This window comes from Lobosporangium transversale, assembly GCF_002105155.1.
Source record: "Lobosporangium transversale strain NRRL 3116 chromosome Unknown BCR41scaffold_71, whole genome shotgun sequence".
Taxonomy (NCBI): Eukaryota; Fungi; Mortierellomycota; class Mortierellomycetes; order Mortierellales; family Mortierellaceae; genus Lobosporangium; species Lobosporangium transversale.
In genome coordinates this window covers 98,370-113,965 of record NW_019029049.1, presented here as the reverse complement: position 1 = coordinate 113,965, position 15,596 = coordinate 98,370, and the positions used below count along the sequence as shown (strand labels likewise).

At 44.4% G+C, this 15,596-nt stretch overlaps 1 protein-coding gene across 1 annotated transcript; it reads right to left on the bottom strand.

The window, feature by feature from the left end:
* Positions 1-7,064: 7,064 nt before the first annotated feature.
* On the bottom strand, positions 7,065-7,963 carry BCR41DRAFT_375578 (hypothetical protein; the record flags this gene model as incomplete). The annotated part of the gene is made up of 4 exons (XM_022026969.1): positions 7,065-7,127; positions 7,181-7,653; positions 7,733-7,829; positions 7,874-7,963. 4 exons carry the CDS (start codon positions 7,961-7,963, stop codon positions 7,065-7,067), a joined length of 723 nt encoding a protein of 240 aa, XP_021875739.1.
* Positions 7,964-15,596: the final 7,633 nt, after the last annotated feature.

Sequence of the window (15,596 nt, the reverse complement as noted above, 5' to 3'; positions counted from 1 at the left end):
GAAAAACAAAAGCTGGGGTATGTCAAGGCTGATGATGTGTATCGACCATTGTCTTGTATAAGGAGGCAAAGATGCGCTTCTTTCTTACCTGTCACATGTGGGGATATTCATGCATGGCATGCATGTAAACATTTCTACACAGCCCAGCACACACAAAGCTGGATCTTACAAATCATTCTGCATTCATGTGCCAAAAGGACATTCGTTAGCCCTCTCAATTAAAAAAAAAAAAATAGAAATGACTCGAGCTGAAAGAACAAAAAGCAATTGTCTATTGGCCAACAGGCATCATAAAAAAAGCAAATGTAGCAAATGTAGTAATGTGGCAAATGTAGCAAAGGCGCGAGTTTGGCATTTTTAGTTGAATGATTGATTGCGAAGCAACGGTTCCACAAAAGTCAGGCCCTTACATGGAGGACATGGATTCAATCTTTCACCTCTCATCCTTTTCATCATCTTTTATTCTTCATCCTTCATCCTCCACAGCAAACGATTACCATTGCATTTCTTTTTTGTAGGTTTGAACTTTTTGAATTATACGTGCATGTAAGAGCAATGTAAACATGTCTGGGACATGAATGAAAACACTATTTCCGCTCAGAACTAACAAACAGTCCTTTGACGACCATTCTTCTTTCAAGGACGTTGAGGTAGACTACAATACTACAGTTCAAGGGCAAACGCAAAAGCAATAAAGCATGTTTGGTAGCACCAATTCACCTTCACGGAGTGCACTCTCGCCATCACAGGCCTTGAAACTCTTCAATTTCTACATGCAAGGCACTCGCACCATAGACGACGATCGCATCCTAGTGACAGAGCTATGCCTCGATGCTGACTCTGTGCTGTCTCGTATTCAGAAGCCTGCAAAAAGGCCCCTCACTTCAACGACTTCAACCTCTTTGACCTCTTCAGGTTCCAATGAAGACATGGTATTGCGTCAAGATATTGGCTCAGCCTACTATCAACTTGCTCGCTTATTTGATCAATTGGGTCACTCAGCTGATGCACAAAGACGAGACAAGAAGGCAGAGAAATGGGGATACATCCGAGGGAGCAACAACAACGACAGCAATAACAGTATTATCGCTGTTAACCAACAAGTCAGCGAATCCAAGATGATGGAGCCAGTGCGATTCACACCAGTACAGGCCATCACAACTATTTCGAAGGACATATTCAACCACAATGAATCTCCAACAGTCATCAGGTACAACTTACCAGATGTTGATGCAAGTCTGGATAACATCTGGCAGCTTGCATATTGTCTCAGTCTGTTTCCTACTGCTTCTATCCAAACAAATGACCTTAATAACCATGAGAAAGAGTGGCAGCAGGCCATATCAAGCAATCAAGATGAGCATGATCGATTGCGTAAACTGAGATCGGATGTGATTGAACTGTTCATCAGCGATGAGATTAAGGCCGAAGCTACTGTTGCTGAGGTTGTGGCTCTGGCTCCAGTTCTCGACCAAACACAGTTCAGAGCACTGCTTGCAGCTTTGATCAATGGAATCAGGCAAAACGTCATACTGGAGACACATTTGCTAGAAGGATTGGCCCAATTGATGCGACATGCTCCTCTTGGATATCTCGATTCGGATGATCTTGTTTCAATCCTCGATAGTCTTAATTCTCGCTTGCAAAGCATACATAGCCAATCTGAAGATCATCTCTATCGCATCTCGGCTACAGTCTCACATGTGCTCGATGCCATGGTGGACAACCAAGTCAAGGGTCTGAAGCGAGAACAACTCCATGAGCCACTTGCTACATACCTCAAGGGACTGAAAGAGAGTTCAGACCCTCATCTGGTCTATCAGGCAGCTTATGCGTTCCAAGCTTTATTGTATGTTCCAGACGACGAATCAACCATACAAGCCATGCTCCGACGGACATCATCAGTGCTCCGAGGAGTGTTTGGAGTAGTGAGTGCGCTCAAAGACATGGATATGAATGCCTTTATGGATGAGATAAGCAACATCCAGAAAGGACTTCCATCAGTGACAGATATCATGGACAAGAGTCTGCAGATGTACAAGGAAGCAACATCACTCTATGAGAGCGGATCATTGTTCAGAGAGTGTATGGAAGAAGGACTGGGCTTCAGTCGCAAGTCAGGATGGTATCCAGCACTTCGAGTAGCTGATGGACTACTCCAGACAGGCGAACTGACCAAGTTCAAGACTCTTGTATGTGAAGTCTCCTGTCGAAATGAAGCAGCATTCCAATGGGGACTATGTCAAAGACTGGGACAGATAGCAGCAGATACACAATGGAGCATGGATACTCGACAAGATGCCATCACATTTCTAGGAGAGATATACAGTAATGACAAGGAGTGGGGATACCATCCACACATTAAGCAATGGATCATAAATATTCTTAGACAACTATCCTCGTTACCACCAGATGGTTTCCAAGGCATGTATTTCATTCTTGTATGGATAATGTTTGGTGACGATGGTGTTAATCATTATATACTAACCCACATACTCTATACATCTTTTCACTCCTTCTTTTTGTTCACATTTATTCCAGCTGCAAACACTCTTCTGGATGATCTCAAGATGGATGGGGATGACAAAAAACAAGAACTATATAGCACTTGCCTTCAAGAGCCGTTGATCCAGTTCTCCTCTGTTGTTACTCTCTCTCGACCTGAATATTCCTATTTGCTTGATCGTGCACAGAAGAAGTCTGGTGTTGAGGACAGTATACGCCAATTGAAGAGACGGCGAATGGAGGATGGAAATAGTCAAGGGTTCTATATCCAACAATATGCTAAAGCGAGTCCTCAAGCAAGCGGAGACAAGTTGTTCCTGTTGATGGACAAAGTGAAAGAGTTCCTAGATAGTGAGCAGAAAGTGATGCTTGTGCAAGGAGATTCAGGAGCAGGCAAATCCACATTCAACCATGCTCTGGAGTGCACACTCTGGGAGACATACCAAAAGAGATATGGTCGGATCCCACTATTTATCAATCTTCCAGCCATTGACAAACCAGAGAAGGATCTGGTTGCAAAGCAGCTGCAAGATTATGGCTTCACAGACTCAGAGATTAAGGAATTGAAGGTGAATCGGTCATTTGTGTTGATATGTGATGGATATGATGAGAGCATGCAGACCAACAACCTGTATGTTGCCAACCAACTGAATAAGGCTGGAGAGTGGAAGTGTCAGATGGTGATCAGTTGTCGCAGTGAATATCTTGGATCGGACTATCGAGATCGATTTCAACCTATGGACCGTAACCACCAAGCAGATAGTGGATTGTTCCAAGAGGCAGTGATTGTACCATTTACTGAGGCACAGATCGAAGATTATATCGAACAATATGTCGATTCTATGGACTTACTATGGGGTGTGGAGGACTATAAGGCTGCACTCAAGATGATCCCTAGCTTACAAGAGCTTGTGAAGAACCCATTCATACTATCGATGACACTAGAAGTACTCCCACGGATGGTGGATCCAGGACAAGAGATCACCAAGAGCAAGATCAAGCGGGTCACATTGTATGACCAGTTTGTTGAGCAGTGGCTGGAACGAGGCAAGAAGCGACTAAGCGAGACATTAAGACCAGAGGATAGGGGGATGTTCCGAGTGTTGACAGATGAAGGATTTGCAGAGAATGGAATCAAGTACCTGACAGAGCTGGCTATAGCGATCTATAAGCATCAAGATGGCAATCCAGTGGTGGAGTACTCGGAGTACAAGGATAAGGGTACATGGAAAGAAGCGTACTTCAGCAAAGAGAATAGAAGGAACCTGTTACGTGAGGCATCACCACTCACCCGTACAGGGAATCAGCATCGGTTTCTCCATCGATCTATTCTGGAGTACAGTCTGGTGCGGGCGATATTTGATCCGCAGCCAGCAGCGGTCATTTCTACAAGTGATGAAGTAAATGCAATCACATCGCTCTCTCGTCGACGGAGTGTTAGTTCAGTGTTTAGTTTTGAAGGCATGGATATAATGGAGAGCGAGCAAGAAGTGGATGTGGTCCAAGCTGATGAGACATCACCTTTAGTATGGAGGAGTTTTGTAGATGAACCATCTATTCTTCAGTTCCTAGAGGATCGTGTCCGTCTAGAGCCGGTGTTCAAGCAACAGCTATATGGATATGTAGAACTCTCGAAGAGCCATAGCAAGTGGAGGATAGCAGCAGCGAATGCGATGACAATCTTGGTCCGATCAGGCGAGTCATTCATCAGAGCAGACCTGCGAGGCATTCAGATTCCAGGAGCAGATGTCAGCCATGGTATTTTCGAGTATGCTCAGCTACAAGGAGCAGATCTGAGGAAGGTCAACTTACGAAAATGCTGGCTTCGAGAAGCAAACCTGAGTGGAGCAAAGATGGCAGATGTACAATTTGGAGAGTGGCCACTTCTTGAAGCAAGTGGCAAGGTATTGTATGGGTCATATTCGCCTGATGGCAAGACGCTCGCTGCAGTTGCCGCAGATGAATCAGAAAAGTGTTCAATCATCGTATATGACACATCAAGATGGGAGAAGCTTTGGACTTTGGTGGATGATGAAATCGGAAACTACCTTTTATATTCACCAGACAGCAGGTATATTGCCATCTGGGGCATTCTTCAAACGGCAATTTTAGTTTGGGATGCAACATCAGGAGCATTAGTTCGCAGATTAGTGGGCCATACAAAGCTTGTCCGCTGTGTAGCGTACTCACCAAGCGGGAACGACCTTGCCTCAGCTAGCGATGATTGCTCAGTGCGAGTGTGGGACACCCAAACAGGCATCCTCAAATTTATGTTAGAGGAGCATGGTGGTCCTGTGTGGGCTGTGGCATATTCGCCTGATGGAAAGCAGATTGCAACTGGCGGCGAAGACAAGAGATTGCGGTTGTGGGATGCGACATCGGGGCAACAGTCGATGTTGGTGATGGAAAATGAGAGTGAGATTGGACGGGTTGTATATTCACCTAATGGCCAGGAAATCATTACTCTTTGTAACGACGCTCATGTGTGGGATGTTGGAACTGGCCAAAAGAAGTTTAGTTTAGAGCATGGTAATTCTGTCGGAAGGATACAGTATTCACCTAACGGAAAGTTCGCTGCTTCATCCACCTATGACACGGTATATCAGTGGGATATGCAAACAGGAGAAGTCATTCATATCATCGAAAAAACATTTTTTTTAATCGCTAATGTAAAGTATTCACCAACCGGAGAAACGATAGCCGTTTGCGATTTGGGTAACCCAATAATGCTTTTGGATGCGAGAACAGGACAACCCATGAATTCCTTCCACGGTCATTCTGGGATAATAAACTGCTTGGCATATTCACCAACCAACCACCAGATTGCGTCCTTCAGTTATGACGGAACGATACGTCTTTGGGATACTCGACCGCAACAATCCAGTCATGACTTACATAGCTATTCATCAAGTATCTTTGGCGTCAGGATCTCGCTGAATGGGCAGCAAGTAGCTTCATGGAGTAGCAATGGAACGTTAAGCATGTGGGATTCAAAGACAGGACAGCCCATTCACGTTTTACAATGCCGCGATGAATATATAAAAGATACCAAGTATTCACCTGATGGCCAGTTGCTTGCCTCTTTACCTATACATTACTCTCTACGCGTCTATCTTTGGGATGTCCGAACGGGCGTACTCGTTCACACTTTGGAGCTACAAGGTGAAGGTGCTGATGATACCATTGCCTTTGATTTCTCACCCACTGGCCACCAAATTGTCTGTGGCCATGGATCTGGAGATGTGACTCTATGGAACACACAAACAGGAGAGCTCATCCGCACACTACATGGCCACAAAGCAGAGGTGCATAATGTGATGTTCTCACCCAATGGCGACCAGATTGCTTCGTACGATCACGATGGAAATCTCAAAGTTTGGAAAGCTCAATCAGGAGACCTCCAGCATGAAATGAGTGATGAAGCAAGCCCGGGCTCTTATATCGTATACACGCCTGACAGCCGAAAGATAGCGTGGTTACGCGACGTTGAGCAGAAGAGCTTGACAGTATGGAGTGCGGAGACGGGTGAACTCTGTTACGAAACACAGTTTGACAAAAATACAGATCGTGTAGCATTTTCACCATGCAGTCAACAGATGGCTGTTGGAGATGAGAAAGGGCTGGTTAGTGTGGTGGATACTGAAACAGGGTCAATACTGTGTGTGCTTAAAGAACACACCAGCTCCATCACTGGTATGGCTTATTCACCTGATGGAAGATACCTTGCCTCAAGCAGTAGCGACAGGTCAGTGCGAGTGTGGGATCCGAAATCAGGCCAGTGTTTGATTGTAATGCCATTTGAAGGCGGAGCTGTTTCCACGCTTGTATGGAATGCCTCTGGAGAGGGCCACTATTTGGTTACAGGCTCTTGGGATGGTTCTATTCGGATGTGGCAGATTGTGAAGATGGATGAAGAACATCAATACCACCTAAAGTGGAGCACAATACAAACGGTCATTAATGCAAATAACGCTCGTATTCAAGATGTAGATGGGTTGAGTGAAGTCAGCAGGAAGCTTCTAGTGCAGCGTGGAGCTATAGACAAGCAATGCTCCTCTTTGGCTGTACATGAGACGATCAAGAGTGTAGGAACGCCATCAATAGCATCCGAGGCCCAGAGTGCGTCCAATCAAGTGGGCCATTGCCAAGAACCATCAATAAAGGCAGATTCAGAGGCAGGAGGTCTGAGCGAAGAAGCACCATTGACAAGATTGGCAGAAACAAACCAGTCGATAGGGAGTTACCTGCTCAAATGCAGTGTGTGCAACGAATGTGATATTGCACATATCATCTCATGCGAGCCTCACGAGTAAAGAGGATGGATATTCAGAAAGTCGCTTGGAGTATAAAATAAAGTGCTGATATAGAGTGTTGATAGATAGCGTTTTCATGAAAAAGAAAGTGCTTTTCTGGATAAAATAGGGTGCCTTGAGAAGGGCTGTTTGTGTTTGTAAAACAATGTTTAACAACTATTTCTATATTCTTAAGGTCTGGATAGCCCCAGCCTGAAGAAGTAAATTATGTCACTGCTTTCAACGTTCGATATTTGTTCTAGACGATCATGCATGCCAAGTAGGCTGGGCTACATTCTCTGGGTCCTTGACATGAAAGATGCCTAATCTCTATTGATGTACAATAAAAACGATATCGTACTAATGATTATGTAGCTGTGTACTTTTTGCTGATGTTCAATGTTGGGGACATGTTTACAAACAGAATAGGGAAAAGGAGCCCCGTTGACGACGAAGGGCTCATTTATATCCACATGTATTGTAACGTTGAGGCACTCTGTGACTTTGTAGAGCAGTCTGCCTATTGTCCATGTTTTGTCCATAAACACCGCTTTGCCATTCAACTGTGGGTATAAAGGTGATCGAATATAAAAGTATATCCCCAAGCTAAGCATGATGATGATTTTAATTTTTTTTTTATTGATAGGCCAATGATGGCGAATATAGCCATTATCTGCATTGCTTTTTTCCATGTTAAACCAGATACAGTCCGCGAAATTAGTTTGGACTTTTGGTTTAGTTGATGTAGACCATCCTGTTACCGATAGGTTCTTGTTCCCGTGTATTGATTTGAAAGTAACAATGGCGGTAATAGCTGTAGTAGCGGTAGGAGTAAGGGCGGTGGTTGCTTCCCTCGCTACAGTTGACATTGAAAGACGGGTTTGAAAAAAGAGAGAAAAGAAAAAAAGAGAAAAGGGTTTTATTAAGCATTGTACTTGCGATTAGATGGCGGAGTATTTGAGTGGCTTCAATGATTGGACAAATACGCACTCTTCCTCTTAAACAAACCTTCATCCACAAGTCTGCACACGTCTACCCAAGAAGCAAATGGTGGCAATGAAAAAAAAATCTTTTACTATAGATTTGTCCCTGACTTGTTTCCTTTCTCCAAAGGCTTCTCCAAAGGCTTCTCTGAACTGGGTCCTGCATAAATCGGCAAGTGACATCGCTGTAAAGCTGATATCACCTTGGCAAACTGATGGCAACAAGATTCGAAAACTACACTAGTGATGATTGTTCAAAGATTATCATTTCCTTGCAAAGAGATGAGGGAGTAATAGTTTCTCTCCAGCCTGATATTCTTTTTTTTTTTTTTTTTTTTTTTTTTTTTTCACTTTGGTAAGCATGCACCGTTTAGGATTTTATTGTGTTACAGCGCATGGCCAACTAGACCGCACATAAATCCCAGGTCAGCCATTTTTTTGGGCATGTTCAAACCCATTGCCCTCGACAATGAGCTTGGTGGGAAGGGAAAATGATTCCGCCATGATTGATCACTCTTTGGTCTGTAGTTTGTAGACAATGTGGATCAGTCAGTAGAGGGAACAAGGGTATCATGAGCGAATGAGTAGTTGCATTACATTAATTGTAATCATACAAGACTGAACATTCTATTTGTCGATCAATTTGTTATATCTCTTCCTTCAGATCATTGCCATGTTATGCTGCATGACGACGTCTCGCGTTATGATTAGGGCAATCATATGCGACTCATGCTCTAATAAAGTTGTGTGTTTATCGCATTGACAAATAGTCCTCAGCTTCTTTGCCTCTTATGTAGCAAGCTAAAACTTTTTTTTTTTTTTTTTTTTTATCGATATCTAAATCAAGTCAACTATTGTATGTCTGCCCATCTCCAGTTAAAGAAGGCGTCTCGATATGATGGTCCAAGGTACCGGTTTGCAAATCCTTATTCAATAAGTACAAGTCAAAGCAAGTATATAATCTCTCTTTGTAACTGCTTATTGAGCCTCCTTAAACTTTGAATGATTGTATACCGGACATATCCAGGAAGGATCTGATGTATGTCTTTCATTCGAATATAGTCATTTTTAAAAGCTAATTTCTGTTGCCGTCTTGAAAGCAAAAGCTGGGGCATGTCAAGGCTGATGATGTGTTATCGACCATTGTCTTGTATAAGGAGGCAAAGATGCGCTTCTATCTTACCTGTCACATGTGGGGATATTCATGCATGGCATGCATGTAAACATTTCTACACAGCCCAGCACACACAAAGCTGGATCTTACAAATCATTCTGCATTCATGTGCCAAAAGGACATTCGTTAGCCCTCTCAATTAAAAAAAAAAAATAGAAATGACTCGAGCTGAAAGAACAAAAAGCAATTGTCTATTGGCCAACAGGCATCATAAAAAAAGCAAATGTAGCAAATGTAGTAATGTGGCAAATGTAGCAAAGGCGCGAGTTTGGCATTTTTAGTTGAATGATTGATTGCGAAGCAACGGTTCCACAAAAGTCAGGCCCTTACATGGAGGACATGGATTCAATCTTTCACCTCTCATCCTTTTCATCATCTTTTATTCTTCATCCTTCATCCTCCACAGCAAACGATTACCATTGCATTTCTTTTTTGTAGGTTTGAACTTTTTGAATTATACGTGCATGTAAGAGCAATGTAAACATGTCTGGGACATGAATGAAAACACTATTTCCGCTCAGAACTAACAAACAGTCCTTTGACGACCATTCTTCTTTCAAGGACGTTGAGGTAGACTACAATACTACAGTTCAAGGGCAAACGCAAAAGCAATAAAGCATGTTTGGTAGCACCAATTCACCTTCACGGAGTGCACTCTCGCCATCACAGGCCTTGAAACTCTTCAATTTCTACATGCAAGGCACTCGCACCATAGACGACGATCGCATCCTAGTGACAGAGCTATGCCTCGATGCTGACTCTGTGCTGTCTCGTATTCAGAAGCCTGCAAAAAGGCCCCTCACTTCAACGACTTCAACCTCTTTGACCTCTTCAGGTTCCAATGAAGACATGGTATTGCGTCAAGATATTGGCTCAGCCTACTATCAACTTGCTCGCTTATTTGATCAATTGGGTCACTCAGCTGATGCACAAAGACGAGACAAGAAGGCAGAGAAATGGGGATACATCCGAGGGAGCAACAACAACGACAGCAATAACAGTATTATCGCTGTTAACCAACAAGTCAGCGAATCCAAGATGATGGAGCCAGTGCGATTCACACCAGTACAGGCCATCACAACTATTTCGAAGGACATATTCAACCACAATGAATCTCCAACAGTCATCAGGTACAACTTACCAGATGTTGATGCAAGTCTGGATAACATCTGGCAGCTTGCATATTGTCTCAGTCTGTTTCCTACTGCTTCTATCCAAACAAATGACCTTAATAACCATGAGAAAGAGTGGCAGCAGGCCATATCAAGCAATCAAGATGAGCATGATCGATTGCGTAAACTGAGATCGGATGTGATTGAACTGTTCATCAGCGATGAGATTAAGGCCGAAGCTACTGTTGCTGAGGTTGTGGCTCTGGCTCCAGTTCTCGACCAAACACAGTTCAGAGCACTGCTTGCAGCTTTGATCAATGGAATCAGGCAAAACGTCATACTGGAGACACATTTGCTGGAAGGATTGGCCCAGTTGATACACATGCTCCTCTTGGATATCTCGACTCGGATGATCTTGTTTCAATCCTCATACTCTTAATTCTCGCTTGCAAAGCACACATAGCCAATCTGAAGACATCTCTATCGCCTCTCAGCTACAGTCTCACATGTCCTCGATGCCATGGTCAACAACCAAGTCAAGGGTCTGAAGCGAGAACAACTCCATGAGCCACTTGCTGCATACCTCAAGGGACTGAAAGAGAGTTCAGACCCTCATCTGGTCTATCAAGCAGCTTATGCTTCCAAGCTCTATTGTATATTCCAGACGACGAACAACCATACAAGCCATGCTCCGACGGACATCATCAGTACTCCGAGGAGTGTTTGGAGTAGTGAGTGCGTCAAAGACATGGATATGAATGCCTTTATGGATGAGATAAGCAACATCCAGAAAGGACTTCCATCAGTGACAGATATCATGGACAAGAGTCTGCAGGTGTACAAGGAAGCAACATCACTCTATGAGAGCGGAGCAGATTCAGAGAGTGTATGGAAGAAGGACTGAGCTTCAGTCGCAAGTCAGGATGGTATCCAGCACTTCGAGTAGCTGATGGACTACTCCAGAGAGGCGAACTGACCAGGTTCAAGACTCTTGTGTGTGAAGTCTCCTGTCGAAATGAAGCAGCATTCCAATGGGGACTATGTCAAAGACTGGGACAGATAGCAGCAGATACAAAGTGGAGCATGGATATTCGCAAGATGCCACCACATTCCTAGGAGAGATATACAGGAATGATTAGGAATGGGGATACCATACACACATTAAGCAGTGGATCGTAAATATACTTAGGCAACTATCCTCGTTATCACCAGATGGTTTTCAAGGTATACATTTCATTCTTGTATGGATATGTCTGATGACGATGAGGCAGTCATTATATACTAACCCATATACTCTATACATGCTTTCGCTCCTTCATCTGTTCTCGTTTATTTCAGCTGCAGCACTCTTTTGAATGATCTCAAGATGGATGGAGATGACAAAAAACAAGAACTATACAGGATTCTCTTCAAGAGCCCATTGATACAGTTCTCCTCTGTTGCTACACTCTCTCGACCTGAATCCTCACAATTACTTGATCGTGTACAGAAGAAGTCTGGTGTTGAGGATAGTCTACGGCAACTAAAGAGACGGCGGATAGATGGGAATAATCAAAGGTTCTATGTCAACAGTATGCCAAAGCAAGTCCTCAGCAAGCAATGAAGAGCGTTCTTGTTGATGGACAAAGTGAAAGAGTTCTTAGAGCGAGCAGAAAGTGATGCTTGTGCAAGGAGAATCAGGAGCAGGCAAATCCACATTCAACCGTGCTCTGGAGCGCATACTCTGGGAGACATACCAAAAGAGACATGGCCCAATCCCACTATTTATCAACCTTCCAGCCATCGACAAGCCAGAGAAGGACCTAGTTGCAAAGCAGCTGCGAGATTACGGATTCACAGGATTAGAGATCAAGGAACTGAAGATGAATCAGTCATTTGTTTTGATCTGTGATGGATATGATGAGAGCATGCAGACCAACAATCTGTATGCAGCCAACCAACTGAATAAGGCTGGAGAATGGAAATGTCAGATGGTGATCAGTTGTCGCAGTGAGTATCTTGGATCGGATTATCGAGACCGGTTCCAACCTATGGACCGCAACCATCAAGCAGACAGTGGATTGTTCCAAGAGGCAGTGATTGTGCCATTCTCAGAGGCGCAGATTGAAGACTATATCGAACAATATGTCAATTCCATGGATCTACTGTGGGGTGTGGAGGACTATAAGGGTGCACTCAAGATGGTCCCTAGCTTACAAGAGCTTGTGAAGAACCCATTCATACTATCGATGTCACTAGAAGTACTTCCACGAATGGTGGATCCAGGTCGAGCGATCTCCAGCAGCAAGATCAAGCGGGTCACACTGTACGACCAGTTTGTTGAGCAGTGGCTGGAACGAGGCAAGAAGCGATTAAGCGAGACATTAAGACCAGAGGATAGAAGGATGTTCCAGATATTGACAGATGAAGGGTTTTGCACAGCATGGGGTCAAGTACCTGACAGAGCTGGCTGTAGCGATCTATAAGCATCAAGATGGCAATCCAGTGGTGGAGTACTCGCCATTCAAGGATATGAGTACATGGAAAGAAGCGTACTTCAGCAAAGAGAATAGAAGGAACCTGTACGTGAGGCATCACCACTCACCGTACAGGGAATCACATCGGTTTCTCCATCGATCTATTCTGGAGTACAGTCTGGTGCGGCGATATTTGATCCGCAGCCAGCAGCGGTCATTCTACAAGTGATGAAGTAAATGCAATCACATCGCTCTCTCGTCGACGAGTGTTAGTTCAGTGTTTAGTTTTGAAGGCATGGATATAAGGGAGCGAGCAAGAAGTGGATGTGGTCAAGCTGATGAGACATCACCTTTAGTATGGAGGAGTTTTGTAGATGAACCATCTATTCTTCAGTTCCTGGAGGATCGTGTCCGTCTTGAGCCGGTGTTCAAGCAACAGCTTTATGGATATGTAGAACTCTCGAAGAGCATAGCAAGTGGGGATAGCAGCAGCGAATGCGATGACAATCTTGGTCCGATCAGGCGAGTCATTCATCAGAGCAGACCTGCGAGGCATTCAGATTCCAGGAAGCAGATGTCAGCCATGGTATTTTCGAGTATGCTCAGCTACAAGGAGCAGATCTGAGGAAGGTCAACTTACGAAAATGCTGGCTTCGAGAAGCAAACCTGAGTGGAGCAAAGATGGCAGATGTACAATTTGGAGAGTGGCCACTTCTTGAAGCAAGTGGCAAGGTATTGTATGGGTCATATTCGCCTGATGGCAAGACGCTCGCTGCAGTTGCCGCAGATGAATCAGAAAAGTGTTCAATCATCGTATATGACACATCAAGATGGGAGAAGCTTTGGGACTTTGGTGGATGATGAAATCGGAAACTACCTTTTATATTCACCAGACAGCAGGTATATTGCCATCTGGGGCATTCTTCAAACGGCAATTTTAGTTTGGGATGCAACATCAGGAGCATTAGTTCGCAGATTAGTGGGCCATACAAAGCTTGTCCGCTGTGTAGCGTACTCACCAAGCGGGAACGACCTTGCCTCAGCTAGCGATGATTGCTCAGTGCGAGTGTGGGACACCCAAACAGGCATCCTCAAATTTATGTTAGAGGAGCATGGTGGTCCTGTGTGGGCTGTGGCATATTCGCCTGATGGAAAGCAGATTGCAACTGGCGGCGAAGACAAGAGATTGCGGTTGTGGGATGCGACATCGGGGGCAACAGTCGATGTTGGTGATGGAAAATGAGAGTGAGATTGGACGGGTTGTATATTCACCTAATGGCCAGGAAATCATTACTCTTTGTAACGACGCTCATGTGTGGGATGTTGGAACTGGCCAAAAGAAGTTTAGTTTAGAGCATGGTAATTCTGTCGGAAGGATACAGTATTCACCTAACGGAAAGTTCGCTGCTTCATCCACCTATGACACGGTATATCAGTGGGATATGCAAACAGGAGAAGTCATTCATATCATCGAAAAAACATTTTTTTTAATCGCTAATGTAAAGTATTCACCAACCGGAGAAACGATAGCCGTTTGCGATTTGGGTAACCCAATAATGCTTTTGGATGCGAGAACAGGACAACCCATGGAATTCCTTCCACGGTCATTCTGGGATAATAAACTGCTTGGCATATTCACCAACCAACCACCAGATTGCGTCCTTCAGTTATGACGGAACGATACGTCTTTGGGATACTCGACCGCAACAATCCAGTCATGACTTACATAGCTATTCATCAAGTATCTTTGGCGTCAGGATCTCGCTGAATGGGCAGCAAGTAGCTTCATGGAGTAGCAATGGAACGTTAAGCATGTGGGATTCAAAGACAGGACAGCCCATTCACGTTTTACAATGCCGCGATGAATATATAAAAGATACCAAGTATTCACCTGATGGCCAGTTGCTTGCCTCTTTACCTATACATTACTCTCTACGCGTCTATCTTTGGGATGTCCGAACGGGCGTACTCGTTCACACTTTGGAGCTACAAGGTGAAGGTGCTGATGATACCATTGCCTTTGATTTCTCACCCACTGGCCACCAAATTGTCTGTGGCCATGGATCTGGAGATGTGACTCTATGGAACACACAAACAGGAGAGCTCATCCGCACACTACATGGCCACAAAGCAGAGGTGCATAATGTGATGTTCTCACCCAATGGCGACCAGATTGCTTCGTACGATCACGATGGAAATCTCAAAGTTTGGAAAGCTCAATCAGGAGACCTCCAGCATGAAATGAGTGATGAAGCAAGCCCGGGCTCTTATATCGTATACACGCCTGACAGCCGAAAGATAGCGTGGTTACGCGACGTTGAGCAGAAGAGCTTGACAGTATGGAGTGCGGAGACGGGTGAACTCTGTTACGAAACACAGTTTGACAAAAATACAGATCGTGTAGCATTTTCACCATGCAGTCAACAGATGGCTGTTGGAGATGAGAAAGGGCTGGTTAGTGTGGTGGATACTGAAACAGGGTCAATACTGTGTGTGCTTAAAGAACACACCAGCTCCATCACTGGTATGGCTTATTCACCTGATGGAAGATACCTTGCCTCAAGCAGTAGCGACAGGTCAGTGCGAGTGTGGGATCCGAAATCAGGCCAGTGTTTGATTGTAATGCCATTTGAAGGCGGAGCTGTTTCCACGCTTGTATGGAATGCCTCTGGAGAGGGCCACTATTTGGTTACAGGCTCTTGGGATGGTTCTATTCGGATGTGGCAGATTGTGAAGATGGATGAAGAACATCAATACCACCTAAAGTGGAGCACAATACAAACGGTCATTAATGCAAATAACGCTCGTATTCAAGATGTAGATGGGTTGAGTGAAGTCAGCAGGAAGCTTCTAGTGCAGCGTGGAGCTATAGACAAGCAATGCTCCTCTTTGGCTGTACATGAGACGATCAAGAGTGTAGGAACGCCATCAATAGCATCCGAGGCCCAGAGTGCGTCCAATCAAGTGGGCCATTGCCAAGAACCATCAATAAAGGCAGATTCAGAGGCAGGAGGTCTGAGCGAAGAAGCACCATTGACAAGATTGGCAGAAACAAACCAGTCGATAGGGAGTTA